Here is a 26,012-nt window from a genome sequence, read left to right on the forward strand (position 1 = left end):
AAACAGTGGAGGGCTGGATCCGGCTGGCAGGGCAAGTGGAGCACCATAAGCTTACCTTGCAGTTTGCCAAGGATCGCCCGGGGAGGGAACCCCCCCCCCGAGGCCCAACCAGGGGGGATGCCGCGGCGGGGGCACACCATGGCCAGGGGAACCGAGGCAGTTCTCGGAAGTGAAGGCGCGTCGTTTCAAAGAGGGGGCCTGTTTGTGTTGCGGGAGAATGGGACACTTCGCGGCCAAGTGTACAAATGGATCCCCAGGACAGACGGCAGACAGAGCAATCCCGACCGACCCCTGAGTTCCGGACCGAAGGAGAGCAAAGGGAACACCCACCCAGCACGGCATGGCGGCTCTAAGTGCTGACCTGGAGCCTACTCCGTGTGAACATCGCTGCTGCTCCGGAGAAGCCTCATCATCAAAAAATGAAGACAGCTTCCTGTGATTGAACCGGCACAGGAGGCTACCTTGCAAGACAACGAGCTGGTTCCGACCTGGGTGAGTGACCAGGGAGAGACTCTACTGGTGCCAGTGGTGTTAAAGAATCCCCGGGGAGGGGATCCAATTGCAGTAGTGGGCATTTTGGACTCTGGCTTCTCCAGGACTTTAATAGATCAGGGTGTGTTTGACCGATTGCAGTTGGGGGCTCTGGAGTTGGATCAGCCCTTGCTCTTCCGCCAGATGGATGAGAGCGACCTACAGGGGGGTCCCGTTCATTTGCGCTCTGACCTAGTATTGTTGGGGGTGGGTGATCACTGGGAGCAGATCAGCCTTACCATTGCTCCTGGGATCACTTACCCAGTGGTTCTGGGAAGCAACTGGCTGGCGGGTCACAACCCCAGCATTGACTGGACGCAGCGTCAAATAGTATTTGAGTCTCCACAATGCCGGTGGCATTGCCGGGAGGACATGCCCGATGGGGGGAGGGTGACTGCCATGACAGCGACCCCCGTGACACTACCCCCGGAGTATCAGGACTTTATAGACGTATTTGAGGGGAAGGACTGTGACTTACTTCCCCCTCACCGCACTACGGACTGTGCCATTGATCTCACTGCGGACATGAAGCCCTCCAAGGCCTGGGTTTACCCCATGAGCCCCCTGGAAAAGACTGTGTTGCGGGGGTTTCTGGACAAGAATCTGGCTAGGGGGTTCATCCGTCCATCCAAGGCTGCATTCTCCTCACCCTGCTTCTTTGTAAAGAAGAAGGGGACTTCGGACCTCCGGTTGTGTGTAGACTACAGGGGTCTCAATGCAGTGACTGAAAAGAATGCGTATCCCATCCCCCTCATCCCTGACCTCCTCAGTCAGTTACAGGAAGGCAGGGTATTTTCAAAACTGGACCTGGCGGAAGCCTATTACCGGGTTCGGATTAAGGAGGGGGACGAGGTGAAGACATCCTTCTCATGTTGTTTTGGTCTTTTTGAGTTTAGCGTGATGCCATTCGGGTTGTCTGGAGCGCCGTCCTGCTTCATGCAACTCAACAATGAAATTTTACATGATTTATTGTTTCGGCGGGTCATCGTGTACTTGGATGACATTTTAATCTATTCTCGGGATCCGGAGGAACACCGGAAGTTGGTGCGGGAGGTACTGCGCCGACTGAGGGAGCACCATCTATACGCCAAACTGCCCAAGTGTGCCTTTAATCAGGACAAGCTTGCTTTCCTTGGGTTTGTAGTGTCTCCCAACGGGTTAATCATGGACCCCGAGAAGGTCCAGGTGGTCCAAGACTGGGAACCCCCCCCCCCGAACCCGTAAGCAAGTTCAGCAATTTCTGGGCTTCGCAAATTTCTATTGGGGATTCATCCTGGATTTTGCCGAGATAGCCCTCCCGATCACGGACCTCCTTAAGACCAAGGGGAGGGGTCAGGTGGCCACGGCCGCTAACTACCAGGTGGCATGGGACGACCGCTGCCAGGCAGCATTTGACTTGCTTAAGAGCCGGTTAACGTCTCAGTCCGTTTTTGCTCACCCCAACTGTTCTCAGCCTTTTGTCCTGCAAGTAGACACTTCTGACAAGGCAATGGGGGGAGCGCTTCTGCAAAAGGACGCTCAGGGGAGGCTCAGACCCTGCGCTTACTTTTTCAAGAAATTCTCTGGGGCCGAGCTCAACTGGCTGATTGGGGAGAAGGAGGCCATGGCTATCAAACATGCCCTCACGGTTTGGCGCCAGTTCTTAGAGGGGGCGACGGTGCTGTTCGAGGTTTGGATGGACCACCGGAACCTCGAGGCCATCTTGGGGCAGAGCTCTCGGCCAAACAGCTGAGGTGGGCTGATTTTTTTTCTAGGTGGGCTGATTTTTTTTCTAGGTTCCGCTTCACATTAAGCATGTTCCCGGGAGGGAGAATTGCCTGGCGGATGGTCTCTCCCGCATGCCGCAGTACGACTGCAGAGTCGAGCAGCCGCTTGGGTCCCTTTTTACCCCAGAACACCTGGGCTTGGACCCGGAGGGGGCAAGCGCAGGAGTTCTGACCTGGGCCCAAGCCCAAGCGGTGCCCCCCTCAACTGCCCCAGTTCTTCCGCAAGGCGGCATGAGTGGTGTCACCTGTCCCCTAGTGGTTCAGACCCGGGCGGAGGTCACCCCGTCTGTACAGGACCTCCAGCAAGAGGAAGCGCCCGAAGCCTCCCTCCCCCGGGGGGTCCCGACCCGGGCCCAGACCCGGGCGGTGGGTTCTCCGCCTCCTCCGGTCCTCCCGCAGAGGGAGACTCACGATTCCCCCTGTTCCCAGGGGGTCCCTGGAGATCTGCCCACTGCCGCAAAGACCAGGAGGGAGGAGGTTCTTCGCGAGGAACGAGGGGAGGGTTCCCTTGGGGTGGAAGAGACTGGGACCACGGAAGGAAAGACTTACGTTCCCCAGAAGCTGTGCTGGGAGGTTCTAGAATGGAGACACAGCTCCAAGACGGGGGTCACTTTGGGTTCGTTAAAACCCTACACCTGGTAAGGCGCCGCTTTTGGTGGCCAGGGATGCACCAGGACATCGATGGTTTTGTAAGGTCCTGCCCAACGTGTGCTACCAATAAACGTCTTATGGGAAAGCCCCCTGGACTGCTGAAACCCCTGGAGACCCCGGAGGCTCCCTGGCGGGTGATTGGTATGGACTTTGTGACCAATCTTCTCCCTAGCCAGGGGAAAACCGTGCTTTGGGTGATCACGGACCTGTTTTCTAAGCAGATCCACCTTATTCCGTGCGAGGGGTTGCCCTCAGCCCACAAGTTGGCCCGTCTGTTTGTTCAACAGATCTTCAGTCTGCACGGTTTTCCCCGGAAGATCATGAGCGACAGAGGCTCGGTGTTCCTGTCTAAATTCTGGCAGGCGTTTTTGGGAATTGTTGGGGTACAACAAGGTTTATCGTCAGCCTATCACCCCCAAACGGATGGGCAGACGGAGAGGGTGAATGCTGTCGTTGAATGCTACTTGCGCTGCTTCACCGATTATCACCAGGATAATTGGGTCGATCTGTTGCCCCTGGCGGAGTATGCCTATAACAACTCTGTGCACTCTGCTACTGGACAGAGTCCCTTTAAGACTGTCTATGGGATGGAATTTGACCCTTTGGGGGTGGTTCCCCTCCCGCCGGGAGGCGACCCTCCGGAGGTATCTACTTGGTCTAACACTGTCAGAAATACTTGGCCGGGACTGGTTAAACAGTTGGACCAGGCTAAGGACAGCTGACAAACACAGAGCGCCTCAGTGGGATCTTGTGGTCGGGGAAAAGGTGTACCTTTTCACCAAGAACTTAAAGTCCCTGCATCCTTGTAGAAAACTTTGCCAAAAGTATGTGGGTCCGAATCAACGAGGTCACTGCTGAACTGGACCTCCCCAAGACTCTGCAGGGGGTGCACCCCGTGTTTCACGTTAGCCTCCAGAAACCCTTTTCTCCCGCCCCTGATTGGCACCCCGAACCCCCAGAGGCAACACCTATCATGGTGCACTGGGAACAACATTTTGAAATTTCTAGGGTCCTGGACTCCAGGCTGCGGAGGGGTCTGCTGGAGTACCTGGTACATTGGAAACATTTGAACTCGAGTCACGATGAGTGGGTTGCGGCGGAACACGTGAATGCTCCCTCTCTGATCACCGAGTTCCATCGGAGTTGTCCCGACAAGCCTGGGAACCCAGGGAGGGGGTCTTTGGAGAGGCGGAATGTCAGATAGGGCTTCTGACAGCTCCGTCCTCAAACAAGATGGTTTCCCCGCAAACAAAATGGAGTTCTCTGTGCACTCCTTCCCCCCCCCCCCCGTTTTGCACACGAGCTCCGGCCAGAGATTTACAATTGTATTGGGACCCACCCGTGTAAATCCTCGATCTGATATCGGGTCCTGCGCACAAAGCCGATAGCTCGGCCATCTCCTCCACTGATAATTCATAATTGTTTCTGTTTCAGTTTTACTTAAGTCGTTACCTGCAGGAAACAACTACATTGTCTCTTTGTTCCTGTAACCCTATTGTATCAGCCCTATAAATGTATCCACACTCCCCCTGTCATGTATTCCAGCCTTGCGCGTCTCTTACTGAAATCACTGACTTTCTGAAATAAATCTTTGAATCGCTGCTCTGCCTGGATTGAAGGTCTGTTGCCTGAAACGCTGTGTATTTGCTGAAGCCTGACATGGCCTGATCCACTCTGGGGAGACTGCAAGAAGGCCGGGCTTCTGGGGCCGCCCCCTGCCCCCTGGGCCCAGCAAAAGAGAGAGAGCCGCTAAGAAAGGGGGCACGTTGTTTTGAAGGTCCAGCGCCCCCACCCCCTGTGTTTATGGAGCCTCCTGGCCTGGCAGGCACCCATGTGCCTGCTGGAGTGGCCTTTTTCCCGGGGCGCCACCTGGCCTGGCACCAGTTGGGTAGCCCCAGCCCTGCCCCGTGGGGTGGCTCTGCAGAGGGGCTGCAGAGGACGTGCAGAAGGGGGGGATGGTGGCGTGGAGGTCGATGGTGCTGGCAGCGGGGGGGGGGTTGTGGCTCGACCCCGCAGATGGCTTGTGGTGGCGGGCGTTTCACGTGTGTGCCCCCGATGTCTTAGTCGGAGCCTGAAGTCTGGGGAGGTGAGGAGGGCGAGACCGATGTGCAGCCGGTGGAGCCCGGCCCGTCCGGAATATTTGGGGGCCCTGGCCAAGCTGGAGGGGGAGGAGGGTCGTTTGGCGAGGGGGCTTGTTGTGGGGCATGCCTGGGGATGGCGGTCCTCGTGGGCGCAGGCGGGCGGCGGCGTGGGCGGTGGTGCGGACGTGTGAAGAGGGGCGACTGCGTGTCGGGCGGGGGGGGGGAAATGCGGGCGGCGGGTTACGTAACCGGCGGCGGGGCGGGCTTGGAGCTGCGGGGGGCTGGCGCCTCCCCTCGTCCCCGAGCGCCCCGGCCTGGCCTGGCCTCCCTTCGCTCCCCCTTTCACGGAGGTGGGGCGCGGAGGGCTGGGGGCGTGGCGCGCGGGGTGGTGGGCGGGGCTTGCGCGCATCTTTATCCCGGGGAGGTCTCTGGGCGCGCATCTGGCCGGGCACAAGCGGAGCCCGCCGGAGGAGGAGGAGAGCGCCCGCCCGCCCGCGCAGCAGGTAGGCCGGGATAGAGCCCCCCCCTTTCCTCGGGGCAGAGCGCAGCCAGGATGCGGGGCCGGGCGACGCGCGGGGGGGGGGGGCGGGTCGGAGGGACCCGTTTCCTTCAAGGACCTCGGCCCGGCCCGCGGCGCCTGTTCGCGCCGGGGGGGGGGATGCAGAGTGGCGGGGGGGGCTGCCTGGGAGTGGTGAAGGAGGACGGGGGCCCTCCCAGCCCTTGTCCTCCCCACCCCACCCCAGCAGCCGCACTTTCCCACCGCGGCCCTCCGGGCAATTTCCAGCGAGGCAAAGCGACCTACTCGGCTCCCCGTGGTGGGCCGGGCAGGAGGCGAGCGGAAGATCTCTGCCCCCCTCCAGAAGGGACAAAAGCCCATAACCCCCCCCCACTCGCTCCCGCTCCTCGCTATGGGGGAGCGCCCCACTTCTTCCCTTCCCCCCTTTTTCCTGCTATCGATTGCCCTCCTCAGTTTCCGAGGGGGGTGTAAACATCCGAGTCCTCTTCTGAAATCCCTCCCTTTCCCGCAAAGCTCCATCTCCCCCCCCTCCATCTCCCCCCCCGGGGGGCTGAGGGGGGGGCGTTTTGGTCATTGATGTTTGCTGGGCGGCAGGGGGGGGAGCTATTAGCATTAGCTTCGGGGACGCCGGCTGAGCCCGGGGTGAGGTGGTGGGGGGCTTCCCTGCCTTCTGCTCATGGCTGCTATTTTTAGGTCGGGGCATGTGACGGGGGGGGGGTGGATGACGAAGGTGCGCATCCTCGGCACCTTCACATCTGGGGGCGGCGGCTGCGCCACCTGCTTAATATGGAATGGGTTCAGCGAAGGGGAGGCGTCGCCCCTGCCCTTCCCACGGGGCTGGAAGATTTTAGCCCCCCCCCCCAAGGATCTGTGCCGCTGGACGGCTCCATGCTGAGCTGTGGGGGGAGTCGGTGTCGACGTCAGAAGTGGACCATTGCTTTTCCTGGGAGGGGAGGCTCTTTCTACACGCATGCATGTGTATGTGTGGGGGGGGGGTGAAGTCGGCAGGCCCCGCCTTGGCGTGAGGAGGGGGCTTTGGACTGGCGACTCAGCTGGTGATGGACCCAGATGGGTGCTCCCTGCAGGCACCGTCTGCGGGCTCCGCCTGCGCTTCTGGCTGGTGCCAACACACACCCCCTGCTGGATTCTCAGCCCCTTTGCCATTCTTGCTTACAGTGGGGGGGGGGGAGCTGTCCGGGATTAAAAGAGCAGAAGAAAGGGGGTGGGTGGGAAGATGACAGGCCCTAGCCAGCCAGAAGACAATTTTGTGTGTGTTTGAGGTTCCTCTTTGAGGAAATTGGATGAGGGGGGGGGCGGTGAAGGGCAGCAATCTGCCTGCCCTCCCTGGCTAGAAGCAGGTAGGACTGGGCCCTGCCCCTCCCTTGGCACGGGCTCTGCCTTTCAAGTGGGGCACCTTCAGTGGGAGGCAGGGACAGAGCGAAGCATCTGTGTGGGCAGCAGCCCCCCTGCCCCCCCCCATCCAGTGAAGAAGAAGGAGGAGGAGTTGGTTTTGATATGCCAACTTTCTCCACCACTTATAAGGGGGAATCAAACCGGCTTACAATCACCTTCCCCTCCCCACAACAGACACCCTGTGAGGTAGGTGGGGCAGAGACAGCTCTAACAGAGCTGTGACTAGCCCAAGGTCACCCAGCTGGCTCCAAACCACTGCTCTTAACCACTACATCACACTGGCTCTGGGAGTATCTGTACTCCTCTGTCCAGACAGGACAATTAATCCTCCCCTTAACCAGAAGTCTGCCCGCCCCCCTTCTCCCTCTCCCCGCATGTGGGGCTAGCTCCTGAAGGGAAACCCTGGGGCTGGCTTGGTGCTGAGCGGAATGGCCCATTGGAGCATTCCAAGTTGACAGGAGATGGGGGGGGGGGGCTCCTCACTTTCCTTCCCAACATCTGTTGCCCCTCTGCCCCCCCCCCATCTCTGCTGCACCAGCCTTGGGTAGACATCAGGAAGTGCTGGGGGCACTTCTGTCCCCCGAAGGGCTGCTCCCTACTCATGCAAAGCCTGAGCAGAGAGGCAGCAGGTGCCCCCCCACCCCCTACCCCCTGCTGTTGCCCTGTTTTCCTTTTATGGCTTTGCCAGTCTCTACCTCTTCCACTGACAGTGGGAGATTCCTGTGGGATTGGGGGGGGAGACTCGGGCCCACTTTCTCCATTGCACACCAAGGTCTACTTTGAGTAAGTACTGCTTGGGGGGCAAGTGGGGGCCAAGCACGAGGCTTTGGGCTCCCTTTGAAGGAAGCCCCCCCTCCGTTAGGTGGGCACATGAAGACATGGGTCCGCTGCCTCTTCCCCCTGCCTTTCGCTTGTAGGGCCACGGAGAACTTGATTGCCAGGAAGAGAGTTTCCGTGGCTGGTGGATACCTTGATGCAGCTCCTTGGCCCTTAACCCCTTCACTCCAGAAGGGTGATCGTGGGCTGGGGCCATTCTGCAAGGCTTCTCAGCTTTCTGCACATGAGCAGAAGCACTCCCGCTTTGCTCCTGCATCCCCTGTTCCCTATGTGGGAACCCGGATCTTGTTACCACCCCTTTCCGCAACCTCCACGCTTTGCACAGCCTGGCACAAGGGGTGGGTTCACGTTCCCCACTCCCTTCCCAGGCCCGTGGCCTCCGTTCCGTGAGCCAATCGATAGAATATTTATGGCCCGTTGCTGGGAAACCCGATGCCAGAAGCTCAGGTGTCGGCCATCAGAGAAGGGGGCCAGGAACCAAGAGTCCGGGGGGGGGGCTTCAATTTCCAGAGCGCTTCCCAGGCCTCTCCTTGCAGAATACCACCTCCCCTTTCGTTTACAGGGGTCCACCTTTGTCTGTTTTGGCCCCTCCAATCTTGTCTTCTCCTGCTCCGAGTGGGCTGGGGGCCAGCTATGGAAGCAGGGGTTTACTTATTACTATTCTGCCCCCACCTTGACCTGGACAGCCCAGGCTAGCCTCACAGCATCAGATCTCTGAAGCCAAGCAGGGCCGGCCCTGATTATTATTTGGATGGGAGACCACCAAGGATGTCCCGAGTCATCAAGCAGAGGCAGGCAATGGCCAGCCCCCTCTGTTTGCCTCTTGCCTTGAAATCCCCTTGCCGTGGTCGCCAGTAGCTGGCTCCACCTTGACGGCAGTTTACACACACACACACCCCTTATGTCCCCCAGAGCTGATATCCCCTGGAAGGCAGCGAAGGCGCTGGGAACTGGCAAGGCCGGCTCTCCAGGCGGGGGCTTTGCTGGGGGAGGGGGTCACACAGGGTGCTTTTAGGCACGAAAGGGCACCAGGAAACGAGTCACCACATTTCCTTTCTGCCATTAGGTGGGCTTCAAAGAGACCATTTTGCTTCCCCAGTTCTTTCCCCACTCCTTCTGCCCCAGGTGGACTGAATCGCAACCCCCCTAATTGTCCTAATTTTGTCTCCAAAGTGTCTGGGGCAGGACCCCTAGGTGAGGCAAGAGGAGCCAGAGACACACAGACGCATCGTGACCTCCGCCTCTGCCCCACAGACGACAGCGGTGCCCGGAGTCGCACAACCCAGTAACAAAACCCGTAAAGTCAAAGTCCCCCCCCCTGCCCTGGTGTTGAATTGCTTGTGTCTGCTGTCATCCTGGGGTGGCTGATTTGAGGGCTGGGGGTGAGTTGGCAGAACTGCACCAAGAGCACCCGCTGGAGGTGGGGGGGAGCATGGGCGTGTCTGTGAGAGGAGCTCAGCAGGACACCTGGATGGGGGGTGGGGTCAGGATTACAAATAACTTCTGCTTTAGTTGCGGGGGGGGGTCCCCCTCCTTGCTCACGCATTCTCCTTTGTGACTGAGGATACCAGAAGGAGGGGGGTGCATGCTTCCCCATTCTTTTATGGGGGAAGGGTTAGGGAGGGCCCCGCAGGGGGTGCATTCACAAACACGGAACAAGCCAGCAGCCTGGCAGGTGGGACGGAGTCTCTGTGCCCTTTCTGCGGGCAGAGGGTGGCTGTCTGGCTGCCCACTAAGTGGTGAAGCCCTTTCTCCCACATAAATGTGGGACGCCATCTTCTTGGTGCTTTAGTGGCCCCCTCCCCTTTCGGTCCCATAGCCGGGGCTCCGGCCTGTGCAGGGTGGGCCCGCTGCTTGCCTGTAGGTGGCGCTGCAGCTCTCCCGTTTTGGGCACCGCACTTTCACGGGGCAGCCATTTTGCCTGTGCCAACCAACTGGCAGCCGGATGCCACACTGCTTGAATGTGTTTGCGTGTGTGCAGTAATTCCCACATATATATACTTCTCCTGGAATTGCAAAAAAGGACGTCCTTCGGGCTCTCTTAAATCCCGGCGAGCTCTCCTGGCCAGCATTTGGGAGAGGAATGCCTGTCTTTCAGTGAAGGAGAAAAATCACCCTGGAGACTTGCAGTGACCTTGTGCGACTCCGACAGCCCTGCTTCTAAATGTGCAGACTCTGGCGGAGTGAGAGGGGGGCATCTGCGGGCCGAGTCCTTGCCACTCTCACAGGGGAACCGGGGTGAGCCTCAGAAGCTGCCAAGCGGGCCGGCCCCTTCCGCTGCCGTTCGGCTTCAGACATCCCATTAAGAAGCCAACTTCCGAGCCCTGAAGCAGAGCCGCGTGGGGAACATGCAGGGAAATCACTGACATTTCCCAGGCCAGGGCAACATAACTCCAGGCGCCTGGCTTCGGTCAAAGCAACCCACACTGTCATTCCCCTCAGTTGGGGGGGGGGAGGTGCAGCTGCCTCTGAGTGAGCAAGGGGTCCATCTCCACACCCCTCGGGATGGGATCCCCAGAACCCGTTCTGCAGACTGGACATAGGGAGAGCTGGCGGGGGGGGGGCTGGCTAGTGGTGACCTCAGGATAATCTTTGGGCCCCCAGCACTTCTTTTTAATGAACAACTGAGCCAGGAGCTGAGGTGTGCTGAGGCTGCTCAGTCCTTAAAGGATCATAGAGACGGAAGGGTCCACGCAGGCCAGCTAGTCCCACCCCCTGCTCAATACAGGATCAGCCTAGGGCATCCCTGACTAGTGTTTGTCCTGCTGCAGCTTGAAGGCTGCCAGAGAGGGGGGAGCTCCCCACCTCCCTAGGTAGCCCATTCCACTGCTGAACTACTCTCACTGTAAAAGAAAAAATTCCATCCAGCCGGTACCTTTCTGCCCACAATTTAAACCCATTATTGGGAGTCCTATGATCCTCTGTTGCCAACAGGAACAGCTCCCTGCCCTCCTCTAAGTAACAGCCCTTCCAATACTTAAAGAGAGCCATCATGTCCCCCCTCAGCCTCCTCCAGATTAACATTCCCAAGTCACATGAACACATGAAGCTGCCTTATACTGAATCAAACCCTGGGTCTATCAAGGTCAGTACTGTCTACTCAGACTGGAGTGACTCTCCAGGGTCTCAGGCAGAAAAGGGTCTTTCCCATCACCCCCTACCTAATCCTTTTAGTTGGAGATGCCAGGGATTGAACTTGGGACCTTCTTCGTGGCAAGTGGATGCTCGACCACGGAGCCACGGTCCTTCCCCAGCCTTTCCTCGCAGGGCTTGGTCTCCAGGCCCCTGATCATCCTCATCGCTCTCCTCTGCACCTGCTCCATTCTGTCCACATCTTTTTCGAAGTGAGGCCTCCAGAACGGCACACGATACTCCAGGTGCGGCCTGACCCATGCAGTGTACAGCAGGACTATGACATCTTGCGATTTGGATGTGATGCAACTGTTGATACACCCCAAGACCGCATTTGCCTTCTTTTACCGCTGTATCATATTAACTGCTCATATTCAGCTTACCATCCACGTGTACCCCAGATCTTGTTCACGCACAGTGTTACCCAGAAGTGTATCCCCCATATCCATTTTTGTGACCCACGCATCAGAGCTCTGCAGTTGTCCTTGTTGAATGACATCTTGTTGCCATCTGCCCACTTTCCTAGCGTGTTCAGATCCAGTCATTCTGAGCCCATTCAGTTGTAATTCTGGGGTCTCTCCAGGCTCCATCTGGAGGTTGGCTATGGTTGCCAACCTCCAGGTGAAGCCTGGAGATATCCCAGAATTACAACTGACCTCCAGACAACATAGATACTAATCCTGTGGAGAAAATGGCTGCTTTGGAGAGGGGACTTTATCGCATTATGCCCCCGCTGAAGTCCCTCCCCTCCCCAAACCCTGCCCTCCTCAGGCTCCACTCTTAAATCTCCAGGCATTTCTGAACCCAGAGCTGGCCACCCTACCAAAGGCCCATCCTCCCCACTGAATTGGCTGGATTGCATCGGAAGGAGAGGAGAGATTTGAGGCGCTTTTCTGTCTAACTGGCTTGCTTTCAGAGGCACGGGGATCCCCCCAGTTGGCTCCATTGCTCGTCACACACACACACACACCCCTGAAAGTTTTCATGGAGGTTTATCTCCCTGCAGCCCCTCTGTATCCCGTGTAGCCATGAAGCTGGAAAACGCCCGCCCGGAGCCACAGCTGGAGTTTGCAGTCGCCACCGAGAAGGAGTTTGATGAGATCCTGGCCATGTCCAAGGGCATCTATGGGGGTCTCGACTACCTCCCGAGCCGCTACCATTCCTGGATCCGTGAGCCCAACCGCACCGTGGTGCTGGCCAAGAAGAATGGAGCAGTGGTGAGGATCCGGGAGAGTTGGGCCTCGAGCTCTGTTCTCTCCTTCCGTTCTCTGCCCAAAGCCCTTTCCCACCTGGGGAGAGGCTTTGGGGAAAGAACGTTTGGCCTTCAGAAGGCTGAAGAGGGCCCCCCGCTCGGGATACTGCTGTGGAGCCACACCTGGGGAAGAGAGGCGGAGGCGGTGTCCGCACGCAGGCCCCTCCTTCTTGGGAGCCTGTTTCCTAGAACCCAGTCGGAGGCTTTGGGTGCATGCTCAGGTGTGCGACACACCCCTCCTAGGGTTGCTAACTTCCAGGTAATAGCAGAAGATCTCCTGCTATTACAACTGATCTCCAGCCGATAGAGATCAGTTCACCTGGAGAAAATGGCCTCTTTGTCCATTGGACTCTATGCATTTAAGTCCCTCCCCTCCCAAGCCCTGCTCCGCCCCAAAAATCTCCCGCTGATAGTGAAGAGGGACCTGGCAACCCTAACCCCTCCCCTCTGGAGCAGAATAGTACTGCCACGAAGAAAGCATAGTGCAGGTAGCCAGCCAAGAAGTTAGGACACAGCTTGGCCTGCCTTAGGAGTTGTGCCTCTCCATCTTGGAAGGGCCGGCAAAAAAGACAATGGTTTGGTTTCATGATCTCAAATGTGCAATTTTAAAAATGAAACTGAAATTTTGCTGGATTTTGAAAATGAAAAAGTTGGTGCCAGCAGCAGCAGCAGCAGCAGCCTAACCTCTGGTTCTGCCTGAAGCTTGCCCCCTTCCAAGAGCTGGCTGGTGTGGCTGCAGGCATGGAGGATTGGTTTTCAAGGGCTGGTCAGGAAAGGTGGCCCTTCCGGGGACTTACAGCCAGCACAACCAAAACAACAACTTCCGCATGTTGAGAAAAGAGCAGAGGCACCCTGTTGGCTGATGCAGCCCTGGTGGGACAAGCGTTGGTGCGTTATGAGCTCCTTCACCAGATGCACAAAGCATTTCAGAAACTGCTTAGAAGTAGGTATTCACAAGGGTACCAAAAAAGAGTGGCTAGAAAGAGGGGCTCATTGAGCGAGGAAGGCCAGAAGGCCTGAGCCTGGGGATCAGGTCGTTCATTGACACCTGACTCTTCTTCCCAGTGGGGCCTGATGCAGCCTACAGCATTGCTCCCTCTCCACCTCGCTTTTATCTGTGAGGTGGGTCTGGTTGGGAGAGTGCAACTGGCCCAAAGTTGAGCTTCCGTGGAAGAGCGGGGATTCATACCTGGTTCTCCCAGCTTTTCTGCCCACACTGTAACCACTGCCTCATGTTGGGTTGCCTTATAAAGCAGAGCGCAGGCAGGGTGAAGAAACCCCAGTCCAAAGAACACAAGAGTCCATCCAAGTGGTCACGGCCAATTCATCGCTGAGGTGAAACGAGCCAAGAAAGATGAATAGTGCCCTCGGCACAGAACTCTGCCTGGATGGGCAGGTCACTTTCTCCCACAAACTAACCAGTCCCAGTCTCTGTTGAGCCCAAGCTTGACAGAGTCAGAAGAACATCGGTAGGGCCCTAAAGGCCCTTCGAGCCCCAGTCTTCTGCTCACACAGCCGCCTACCTCTAGGAAGCCCCCGAGCAGGTCAAATGTGCACGGGTGCTCCAGTGCCAAAGCTTCTTGGATGCACCTCCTTATGTTCCATATGGACACCCTTCACCTTTGGAAGTGACCAAACACATTGGGATAGGATCTTGTGCCATGTGTGCTCTGGCCTGTAGGGGAATTCTGGGCCTTGTTAACGCCCCACCCTCCACCTCTGGCCCAATTGCCATCTCCTCTTTTTCGCCTCGCCTCGCCTGGCACAGATCGTGTTCTGCCTCTGAGCAGAGCATGCCACAATGATGAAGCCAGCTTTTGCCACAAGATGTTGGTCAGCCATTGAGGTGCCCACAACAGATGAGGACGGCTTCCCCTTTGGCCGATGGGGGTTGGCACACTCCTCGGGCCTTGCTTGTCAGTGTCCCTGGTGTTTTGATTGGCCGGTCAATCTCTTCATGAGGAAAGAGCTCCTCGGCCTGCCCTGTGTCTGACTGCAGGCACAGCCTCTGAGCCTCTGCAAAGTCCCAGCACAAGCCGGGAGGATCTATGGGCCATGGAGCTCCAGGCGACTCATGCAAGCGAGCCATGCTGCAGAGGAAAGCCGGCCCCAGCAAGGTAGGCTGTGCTGCTCCACAGCAGTATCCTGGGCCAATTGCCCCCTCCTTCTGTGCTGGCTATTGCCAGGAAGGGTGGGGTGGGTGGTGGGGGTCGGAAGCGTCTGGTTCAGTCTGCCACACATGCTTGTGTGTAACCTTGGCCCTGGAGCTGGGCATGATTTTTTGCTTCCCCATTGGCTTGCCCCTCCTGGGAGACAGGCAGGCACTTGAGAAGGGGGCTCCAGTGCCAAAGCTTCTTTGATGCACCTCCTTATGTTCAGGTCCAAGCCAAGCTCCACATTGTTGGATCGAGTAGGAGGCCTAGACTTGGAGGCTGGCAGTCCATGGCCAAGGGTGCGGGGACCAGTCAGGACCTGCTCAGGGGATCTGCTAGCTTTGGGGCACCGCTCTCGTGAAGAGCTGGCCTGGCTACGAAAGAGGTGCTGGTCCGTGGGGTGAGGCAGAAGCTGGCCGCCCTCCTGACGAGGCGGGGGGGATCCCTGAAGCCTTCTGCTTCCAAGGCAGACATGTGGAGCTTTCCGTCAGCAGGCAGAGCCTCCGCTCCTGGCACGGGAGCAGACTGCCTTGGCTAATCTGTGGATGGAACAGGTGGAAAGGCTGCTGGTGCCCCCCCCCCACCCTGGGTGCTGCCAGGTGAGGCAAATCCCCCCCCCCGTGCGCCCAGCTCCAGTTGTGCCGAGGGTTAATCTTTCCTAAGATTCTGTGTTTCCGGCTTCACTCTGGGCTCTCTCTCTCTCTCTCTCTCTCTCTCTCTCTCTCTCTCTCTCTCTCTCTCTTTCTGTGCCTTTCTTTCTCTCTCCTTTTTTTTCTTTTTGAAAGAAAGCAATGGATTAAAACCAAATGATTGTCGCTGGATTTTATTCACGTAGGTGTGTGGGGGATCAGGCCCCGTCAAGGAAGGTGGCGGGGCTCCCTCGGAGGACCGTGACGGGGCTGCCGGAGCGCGGATCCTAAATCCTTACAGTTCGGCCTCGGGACACAAGTTACCAAAATATATGTCTCCCTCTTTGTGTGTCTCTGCTCTTGAGACCCCCGTAGCGTAAGGGGCCCCGTGCAATGGTACTAGTATGATATGCTTACTCTGTGCTCTTGCTCTCTCACTGCCGTTGTGCTCTTGCTTGTAATCGTTTTAATCATGTGCTCAGACCTGCCTGGGAACGGCGCTTTGTGCTCCGTCCTCTTTGCCTCCCTCCTTGCCCCACCCCCTCCCCGTTCCTCACCTGCTTTGTTTAATTAACGCCACCATTTTTTTCCAATTACAGATTTGTTCAAGACAGTGAGCGGCTCCTACTGGCACACTAACGGTCGGTTCTCTGCTTTCTCCCCTCCCCGTCCCCCAAATCCACAACCAGATTGGGCTCCAGTCTGTCTACATCGTAGATGCCGGTGAGACAGTTCTGGTGGAGGGGCTGCGTGTGGCCCCCTGGGAGCGTGGCAAGGGCGTGGCGGGGGTCTTGCAGCGCTTCTGCCTGGAGATGGTGAAGGAGAAGCATCCTGGCGTCAAGGTGTCGCGCCTGACGAGGGATGACAAGCTGGGCCCCAAGGACTTCAAGAAGTACCGAGTCATTGCTAAGCAGGTAAATTACCAGGGGCACCTTTTGATGGGGGCGGGGGGAGGACTGAAGCGGTCAATACTGTGAAAGGTAACTAGGTTTCTAGATGTTGTACTTTACTAGAAAATACGTCATCTCACTTAACCAGTTACCCCATAAGTAATGATACAAGCTTTGAATTAAGAAATTCCTTTTTATTGTAGAAACTTCAGTATAAAACATATAAGGGTAAAACACAAAAGCACATCAGTTACAAATATATGAAAGTTACATTGTAGGAAAAAACAGAATATTACAATTAAGCAGATCTGTTCAGTTAAAATTACAAAGTTCACATAACCTAATGGATGGGCGTGCTGCATGGCGGACAGCACTGCAGCGTAGCCTATGCTAAAGAACTCCCCACTATGGAACAATTTCTAACTCCTTAATCTGTAGTTATACATCACAATCTTTACATTACACCTTCTCAAGGGTCTGAAACTATCCCAATACAAAGTTTTATCCTTCACACCTACCAAGGTTTCTTTATATGGCCCTGGGCAAGGTTTCTGATATAGATATGCATAGATAGATAATCTGATCTTCAATGTCAAGCCAATCATAATATGGTGAGAAAGTTACAGAAAAGATGCTTGAGGCACCTTGTATAGGCAGCAGTTTTCAAAAGGACCACTTTTTTCCTTTGCTATCTATGTTTACATTTTAATGAAGATTTTTGGCAGCGTGCTAGCAATGAAGTTAAAGCATGGAGTTTGTTTACTTACTTACTTGCCAGTCTCCTGGCAGGAGATTTAACTTTAATTAACATACGTTGCATGTGTGCCTAGCACTGCTACAGGACACTGCAGCTAGTCAGTGTGGCGAGGGAACCAGGTCTGGGCTCACAAAATAACCGGGAGCTGCTTGAGGATGGCAGGCAGCTCCTGAAGCACAGGAGTATTGGGCACCTTGTGGGGGGGGGGCTACCCCTCAGCAGTCTCTTTGTGGCACACTGGGCCACTCTGGGACTGGACCTTGTGCCTGCCTGGCCCTGGCAGCAAGTGGCGTTCCTGCTTCTGCAGGCTCTCTCTTGAAACACACAGCTGCTCATAAGCACCGCTGGGAGTGAGCTGAGCCGGAGCCCTTCCCCTCTGGTGTGAGATAGACCATCCTTTTCCGGGGACTCTTGCATGCGGGGTGGGGAGGCCACCCAGTCACGGCGCCTCCACCACCCACAGGACTGTCCCAGGATTCTCGTGCCTCTTGGCCCTGGGAGGAACAGCCCAAGGGCTAGTGCAGGGGGGGTCAATAACCTCAGCCCCTGGGGAGAGTGGGGGATGCAGGCAGATATATAATCTCAGAGGGTAGCCATGCTTGTCTGCAGTAGAAAAGCGAGATTCAAGTCCACGAGCGCCTTCGGAACCAGCCAGATCTTTGGGGAATGCGCTTCCGGGAGTCGGAGCTCCTTCCTTCGTGAGACACGGGTCGGAACGGAGGACCCCGAGTCCTTCTGTCCCAGTCAGAGGGTGGGAGAGGGCTTGCAGCGAAGGGACTGGGGGGGGGGGCAGAGGGACCAGGCACTGGTTTAGAGCAGAGGGGAAATGCTTGGGGGTAGAAAACTTGCATCTGTAATGCGACAAGAATCCCATGTCCCTGTTCAGCTCCAGAGGTGGGCGGTCTGTAGCTCCAGCCCGCACACGTGGTTCTCCCCTCTCCATTTTTAGCCTCTCAGCATCCCTGCCAGATAGGTTAGGCTGTGTGTGTGTGCGTGTGTGTGTGTGTGTGTGAGAGAGAGAGACAGAGACACAGAGACACAGAGACACAGTCACCCAGGGAGCTTCATGGGTGAAAGGGAATTTGTGCTCAGACTTAATCTGACACTACCTTCTCCACCGCTCCTGGGCTGTGGAGGTCATACATTTCACGTGGCCCCCACACCTGCGCAGGTGCTCAGCCACGTGAGAGCAGGAGACCAGGAGCTCTGAGGATATATGACTCATTGGTGGCCTCCTACAACCACTGCCTGTCTCTCTCTCTCCCACCCACTTAGGGGATTCTCCTGGTGCGCTTCAGTGCCCAAGAGCTCCTGTCTCGCTTGGACGTCCTGGTCTTGGCCCTAGAGGAGGGCGGCTTCCGCCCAGAGCCGTCCCAACTGCTCGTGGCTGGCGAAGTGGCGGAGGTGATCTTGCGAGAATCTTTCCGCAGCGAGGTCCTCCCCAACCAGACCATCATCCAAGACTGGCAGCCCTTCAAGGCCACAGCGAGCAACCTGGGCCTCCTGCAGAAGAAAGAGCTCTGCTGGCTGGTGGACAAGAAGTCCCGCCCTACAGTGGCCAGCCTGAGCACCCGCCCCTTCCCCATCCCGTTGGGCGAAGGCTGGTTCTACCTCAACATCGACGTATTTGGCCACGCCCTGGCCCACGTCAAGAGCCAGCTGATCCACCACCTCCGCCTCCAGGTGCCCGGCCTCCAGGGCAGCGTGATGTGCCAGCTCTTCCTGGAGCCGGCGCTGTGGCTAGACATGGCCGAGTTCTGCCAGGTGGCCCTGGGCCTGGAGCTGGCCAAGGACTATACGGAGCAGTACCTGCTGGAGTCCGACATCTAGCTCGGGGCAGGAGGAGGGAGGGGGGCCCGGTGGGAAGAGCAGAGAGGGGCTCCCGCCCACCCGCTCCTCCCTGTGTTCAAGCACTTTCTGAGCCTTTTAACATGTGATCCTGGAAATACTTGGTTCCCCTTTCGACCCGGCCCTTCTCTTTCCACTTTGGAGAGAAAAGACCTTCCTGCTCCCATCCCCCCCACCCTGCTGCACCCAGTGGGGTGTGGCTAACTGTGTGGCAGCTGGAGGAGGGGGGCTGCTGGTGTGCAGGAAGGCAACGCTGATGAAATGTGGGGCACTGGGGTCGAGTCTCCGAGAACGCGCTTCTCCTTCTCCTCGAAAGAGCTGGGCTGATGAGTGACTGGAGGGAGGCCCCTCTCCCGGGGCTGTGTGTAGTTTCACTGCTGAACCACAGCCTCCGCTTTTTTGGGAACAGCATGCGATGGGGGCACCACCTGGGCAGCACTTTGCCCAGGCTGGGTAATTGGGGCAGTGTCCACTGGCGGAACCCTAAGCAGGGTCCCACACCCCCTGCTTTCTCCTTGGAAGTCAATGGACTTAGAAGGGTGTGACTCTAGCTAGGATGACCTGGTGAGTCTCTTTTTGATAAGCCCCTGCCCCCATGGCTGCCTCCCCATCCCAGCTCACTCTCCCCCGCCCCGGGCCTGAGAGAGCCCCCTGTGGTTTTGGCTTGCACACTTCCATCTTCTGCCCAATGCTCTGGGGCCGGGAACTTGTTGAACTCCAGAGGAAAGCTGGGCTTCTCTGGAGGGCGACTTCTGAAACTGCGCTCCAGATTAGGCATCACAAAGCCTATGGCTTTGGGAAAGGCCCTTTGGAGAGGGGGGGCTGCTTTATCAGTTCAGCCACACTGTTTAGGCTGAGATTCCTCCAAAGGCCTTGGAGAAGATGGTATGTGGGGAGTGGGGGGCAGGAGGGTGGCAAGAAGGGCCTCCTGGCAGGGGCTTAAGAAGAGCTGACATTGTGATAGTGCCCCCCCCCCCGCCCCAATGCAGTGGCTGACATGGCAGCAGCCGAGGGAGCTTAGCAACCAGGCTGACGCACTGGGCGGAACCTAGCAACGGTTGACGTGGCGATGGAAAGGAGGGATGTGATGACTGATGGACCGGTCCCAAGGTCATGGCAACCTCTGTCGCCTGCAGAAGGGAGGGTGTGGGGCTCAGTCCCCCTTCCTTCTGCCCCCTTCCCCCTTCCTCTTCTGCAGCTTTCACTACTAACGTGCAATATTAGAATCTTGTAAATGAAGATATATTTATAAGTAGACTGAGTGCGAACAGTATTTTGACCCTCCTTGCAGTGTGTAGCGCTCCGTTCCACACCCTCCAGAGCTGGCTTCTGTAGACAGATGTGCACGTGGCACCACCCCTCCCCCCTTTGTGAACAGGGTGTGCTTGCAGGAGTTTTCAAGGAGAGGGGTGGGGGTGGGGAGACCAGAGGCCCAGGCTCTCCGGAGGTCTGATCCCATGCTGGGAGGGGCCTGTGACTACCTTAACCCCCCCCCCCGCAGTTTGCTCCTTGAAATATCTTGTCTCTTGGGCAGACCCCCCCCCCACCAGGGAGCAGGGAGGGGCCCCTCCTTTCTCTGTGGCTCCCTCCTCCTGATCTTGGGATGCAGAAATCACTCCCCTTGCAATAAAGCTTGACCCTGTCTATACCCGCACTCGGTGGCAGCATCTTGAGTTTCATTGCTGTGCTCAGTTCTCTTGATGGAAGCAGCGGCAAAGCATCGTTGGGCTCAGAGGTGCAATGGGGGGGGGCAAGGGGGTGTCCAGGAAATTCCTGTAACTCAGGTTTGCTTCCCCATTCTTGAGTTCCTTAGTCTCCTAGAAATGCCAGCATTCTTAGTGACTCCTGGATTGTGAGTTTTAGGGGGGGGCAGTGTGTGTGTGTGTGTGCGTCAAGCGCCATCAAGTCACAGCTGACGTATGGCGACCCCAGTCAAGGCCAGTGAGAAGCTGAGGCTATTTGCCTTTGCCTGCCTCTGCAGAGTCTTCCTTGGTGGTCTCCCTTCCAAGTACTAACCCTGCTTAGCTTCCGAGATCTGATGAGAAGAGCTCTGTGTGAAACAAAAGTCCATGTATGCCAATGGGAGCCAGCGAGCCCACCTGGAACACTCTTTCTCCATTGCTGAGTTTAGGGGGGAAATCTACATAATAGCACTCCTGCCCATGTGCAGAGCCCCTCCCTTTCTTACCGAATCATCTAGAGCTCTAAAGAGAAGTGTGTGCCTGTGTCTCTCCACTGTGTTCTGCTATGTGTGACATAAGTCAAGACAAGCAAGGCAAAGCCATCCTCTGAGCACATGCAGAAAAGCTTCTTTTTTTGCTCCAGTGACCAACCCTAAACTGAGGTCAAGGGGATGGGCTTTCCAGGTCAGCAAGGGACACTCAGTCGGGGGAAGGCCCTGTTATGTTTGAAATAGAAGAAGAGTTGGATTTTATACCCTGCTTTTCTGTATCTTAAGGGGTTACAAAGCAGTTTACAATCCCCTTCCCTTCCCCACAATAGGCACTCCCCCCCCCATGTGATACAATGAATGCTGGAGCCAAGTCACCCCCTCCCTTGTCCACATCATGCTGTGGAAAATGCCCGTTGATGCGAGAGGAGCTGCTGCTAACTATACTATGAATATCAAAGTTCCCAGCGCTGCCTGATCATATTATAGCAAGTAACAGTTTTAAAAGCAATTCAGTTTCAGCTTTTTGTCTCATTGCATTTAGGAATGATCAAAAAGCCCAAGTTACACATCCAGAAATCTCACTTAGTCTTCTTCTCAGACTTCCATTCGGGGGAATCTGATTTGTTTGTCACAGGAGTGCCACGTCTATAGAAAAATGTCAATCTTTTTCTAAACCTCTTCGATTATAATTGTGTGATTATTATCTAGAGAACGGATTGGTTCGTAACTGAACATGAGAGAGAACCAACGTGAGTGTGGGCAAACGAGCCAGTCAGCAGGCGCCCGGGATTCACCTCTGCCGTAGCAAGATAAGAAGGCCAAACTGGACGTCTGTTAAAAAGCAACGAATCTAACTTTTCTGTCAGTGCTTCAATCAACTGTCTAAGATGAAAGTAACTCTAACGGTGCACTCCTGAAGGGGGCCTGAACGCTCTTAGGAGCTGGCGTGACCCCTACGTGACCCCAGCCATGCAAGCTGGCACAGACGCCGGCATCGGGGCACTTACACTGGCCCCCTGGACCATGGTGGCTGCACAGCCTTCACTGGCGTTCTCCCAGCGTAAGTTGCCATACCAGCAACCTGGGAGGGGTTCCCAGGGTGTTCCAGGGGGCATAGCTGCCATCAGGCAGCCTCCTAACCCCTTTCATGCTGGGAACACCCCCTAACACCATGGCATTGCTGCAACACCATTTTTGGTGGCTCAGCATCACTTTTTGCAATGGGACCTTTCCCCCCATTTTGGGGTTTTTCTAAATTTAAAACACTTCCCCCCCCCCCCCATGGCGGCTGCGAAATCTCTAAGGAGGCCATGCCTCTGCGGGTTTCAGGAATGGGCTGTTTGCAAAAAAAGTTCACTGACAGATGAAAAATGCTTGAACACCCTCAGCTAGCTTTGCAAACCCAGTAAGAAAAAAGTTTAGCGACACCACAGCTACCACCACACCTCCAGGACGGGTGGCCGCCAAAGCGATACGTCCCTGCATGAGCACACAGGAAGCTGGACCCAGCCTGAAGAATCATCTACTGCCCAATTAACTACCCCACGAGGTGTTTTCTTGTCTCTTAAGTTCTGACCAGGTAAATGTACCTGCGTCTTCAGGATATGCATGCACAGTCCATTGCTGGATTTCTTTTGCATTTTAACGTATGAAACCAAGTCTCGAGGCATTGATCGCCAGGAAGAAAGGAAAGCAGCATTACTTTTCCACTCGGCCTGATGACGAATTCTGTGGCACTAGAAAGATTGCAAACACCACAGAGGCCACGCTTGTCTGCAGGGCCCAGTAGGCCTTTGCCACCACGTGAGCTGGAGTTCATGCCCCAGGAGACCGTGGTGGTCTTGTGCTTGGGACCCTAACGTTACATTCCCCTCAAGTGGAGAGGACCCCTTCAGGCACAGCCACTACGGAGAAAGCCTCCAGCTGAAGGCAAACAAGAGGGCATCTCATGGCACTGTGAAGGCTGGCTGGGGCAGAGGCTTCCATGGGCACGGCTCCACTCTCCTCAGGGGCATGAAGTGGGTGCCTACGGAAAGAGGTCCAGGCTGTGGGGCAGCTATGCCAAGCTCCAAGATATAAAACAGAAGCCCAGAGACAGCCCCAAGAACAGCGACAGGAGACAAGGCAGACTCCTACCCGGGGCTGGGGGGGGGGGGGGAGCAAATGCGGCACCCTTTCTTTTCACCCATGGAACTAATTGGGCCACTACCCCTATTGAAATGTGCATTGCAAGCTCCTTGGGGCAAGGACCTGCTTATCTGGGGCCCTGCCCCTCTAACCAACACAGGGCATGCCCCACATTTTTACAAAGTGCAAAGAATTCCTTCAGCAGAGCTCCACCATCCCCCCCACGCACACCTATGGAGGGCTTCCCCCAAACACACCGGCAATGGGGGACACATTCCCCACAAAGGGAACTTCGACTCTAGAAAGCTTTCCCCTCCCATCTTGTTAGTCTCAAAAGTGCTGCTGGACTGAACTCCAGCTCTCCCCACTGACAGGAAGATACCGTTGAAAACACCCCCGACCCCCGACCCCCATTCCCACACCCAACCCCCACACACCATGACATTAAGAAAGCCACATGAATGGTTCACCTAGACTGGAGTGGTAAACGGCCATGTTAAAGGCAAAGGTTGTCCCCTGTACAGCACCGGGTCATCACAGACCCATGGGGTGACGTCACATCCCCACCGTTTACCAGGCAGTCGATGTTTATGGGGTGGTTGGCCATGGCCTCCCCCAGTCATCTACACTTTACCCCCAGCGAGCTGGGGGACTCATTTTACCGACCTCAGAAGGGTGGAAGGCTGATTCAGCTTTGAGCCGGCTACCTGAAGCTGACTTCCCTCAGCATCGAACTCAGGTTGTGAGCAGAGCTTGGACTGCAGTCCAGCAACTTCCCACTCTGCACCCACACAGAATTCAGAAAAAGAAGCCAGATTCAGAGGCCAACCCAAATGAAGGCTTTTGAGTTCCACAGAACCCATCAACAGGCATCAATTAAAACACAAAGGAGGGGGGGAAACGGTTCTCCAGGTCCAGATCTTAAGGCCCGGCCGCGCCAGCCTTTGGTGTTGGATGGGGTTTGATTACCTAGACTGCCCACTAGATGTCGCTTCAGCACCAAAGGAGCAGGGAGGGGCCACTGCTGCCCCCCCCCCAGGAACCACTGCAGGCCCTCCCTTCTGAGAAGCTTATGAATGAAGCAGGGAAATACAACCGGTGTTTGGACGGCTGTGAGAACAGAGAGAGGACATGGAGGCGGGGAGCCCCAAGGCTTGCAAGCCCCCCCTTGTGACCCACAGCCTCCATGCTCTCCCGGCCCCTGTAATGGGGTGGGAGGCTACTGGATTGTCCTTGCATGCCAATTTGCTGAGGAGAAGTGGGGAGAACGGTTCTTGCTCCTCAAGGCAGCAGAGGAGGTTTTTTCCAGAGGGTTTCAGAGTTCCGGAGAAAGCATTTCCGTGCCCTGCACTTGCTTCCTTCTCTCCCCCCACTCCCCACTCCAGTCACCAAGTCTCCCATGTTCACACAGAGAGGTGCTGGGGCTAACCCTTCCCCCAAAGTTGTTCCTTCTGGTCTGGAAGGAAGCTCTTGCCCAGGTCTGGTCTAAGCAGATTCAGGGGGGAGAACTAGGTGCAAACCGAGAATGAATCATCTTCCTTTATGCCAAACTGCCAGCAGTTGGCTTGAGTCTAGCTGACCAATCAAATGTGTTGCTAGCCAGGTATCCTGACCAATCAGGTGTGTTGCCGGACAGGTGAGCACGTACCCTGGAGCTGCACGTAGGCACCATGAACCGAGCCACCCTCCGTCCAGGGCTCCTTGGGCTGATGAGATGGGATGTGGAGGCGAAACCTCACACACACACACTGGTGTGCCTTCCGACCTTCAAGCTTCCAGGCCATAATGACGTGGCTTGCACCTGTGTCTGACTCCCATCTCTTCTCTTTCTCTCTCTAAAACCACAAAAACATTCAGTTCCCCGAGAGAGGCCTTCCATGATTTTACGAGGCTTGACGTCTGAGCCAACAAATCTGAAATGCCAAGAAACTGCTGGACGAAGCCAGGTTCTTAAGACATGGCAGTGGCAGCAGCCGCCTTCTCAGTGGCCGTTTGGGCTCGGCACCCAAAAATCCTGGGGAAACAGAGTGAGGGAAAGTCCTGCAGATCCCCTTGAGGTCAGGTGCCTGAGGCCGACACGCACACGTGCACACAACACCAGCAACCAGGCAGTGGGACCTGGAGCTCAAATCCCACATTCAGGAGCAGCCCCTCGAGGGGAGGCCGTTTGCCAAGAGGCTTTTGAGCTATGGGTTGCCAGCACACCTCTAGGATGGGACTGGGTTTGAGCCCTTTGTTTTGGGAAGGAAGGACAGTGGCCACAACACCTCCGTTTCTCCAGAGGCCAGCGAGCCAGGTGGCCCTGGTGACTGGGCGGGTAGCCCCATCCCTTCCCTTCCAGTGCATCTTCTTAGAATGGTGTCCCTGAAAAGAAAAACAAGATTTGGGGGGGGGGGTCTACAAAGGTCATTCAGTGATAACCGATTCTGCCAGCAGTTGCATGGGAAGCATTTGGGACTGAAGGGGAGCACACAAGCCCTGCCCCCCCCCACAGGTGAGTGTCTTGGAGCAGAACTCAGGAGAAGCCAGGAGCTCTGGATGCTCCATCATGCTCAGCCCCATTACCTGCCCCCTCCCATGTGCATCCTCCATCTTACACACTGGATATGCTCCTCTACAAGAGTGGGGGGGGGGCTCCCACTCTTCCACAATTCCCCCCACTTGCTTTCCTTGAAACAAACAAGCCAAGCAGGGATGCAGGTTGGCTGATGAGGGCGGACACGGCACAGTGGCCTTCTGCTGTGAACCTTCAAGCCCCCACCCCACCCCCAAAGGCAGCACTGATAAGGAATTTTCACTCTGAAGCCAAGAGCATTCTGGATCACAGGAAATCTGCAGGGTTGCTTACTTTTATTTTGCAGAGTTGGCAGGAAGCTTCAAAGGGCCCAATTACAGGCCAGAATCAGACCAATCTGAGCACCAGCCATTCTGCAGGGGGGCAGCAGAAGGGGAGCTCCCAGGTGCGCATTCACCGCCTTCTCCTTCCCCCTCAAATGCCACGACTCTGACCCATTCGTTTCCCTTGGCCATGTGAAATGTTCCTGCTCACAAGGTGGCAGCACGGGGGCCTCTCCCAGTGGTCAGGAACAAGGCCTTCTGCGTTCAGATCGAGTTGAGCCCAGGAGCACCGGGGCGTAGAGACCGACAAGAGTTTCAGGGTGTGAGCTTTCGAGAGTCAGAGTTCCCTTTGTTGGCATACATGTTGGTTTGGAAAGGGCTCCTCTCCCTCCCTGGCAGCAAGGGTTTCCGGGCAAT

At 56.4% G+C, this 26,012-nt stretch overlaps 2 protein-coding genes across 2 annotated transcripts in view; one reads left to right on the forward strand and one right to left on the reverse strand.

The window, feature by feature from the left end:
* The window catches only part of RNASEK (ribonuclease K), a 278,954-nt gene that overhangs the window by 69,760 nt on the left and 183,182 nt on the right, over window positions 1–26,012 (reverse strand). The window lies entirely within an intron of this gene.
* On the forward strand, window positions 2,529–18,455 carry NAT16 (N-acetyltransferase 16 (putative)). The gene is made up of 6 exons (XM_056863566.1): window positions 2,529–2,663; window positions 5,013–5,532; window positions 8,970–9,081; window positions 11,845–12,145; window positions 15,652–15,876; window positions 17,885–18,455. The coding sequence occupies exons 1-6, from the start codon at window positions 2,529–2,531 to the stop codon at window positions 18,437–18,439; spliced, it is 1,848 nt and encodes a 615-aa protein (XP_056719544.1). The 3' UTR covers window positions 18,440–18,455.

Source organism: Euleptes europaea, chromosome 18 (assembly GCF_029931775.1).
Source record: "Euleptes europaea isolate rEulEur1 chromosome 18, rEulEur1.hap1, whole genome shotgun sequence".
In the NCBI taxonomy this organism is placed as follows: domain Eukaryota; kingdom Metazoa; phylum Chordata; class Lepidosauria; order Squamata; family Sphaerodactylidae; genus Euleptes; species Euleptes europaea.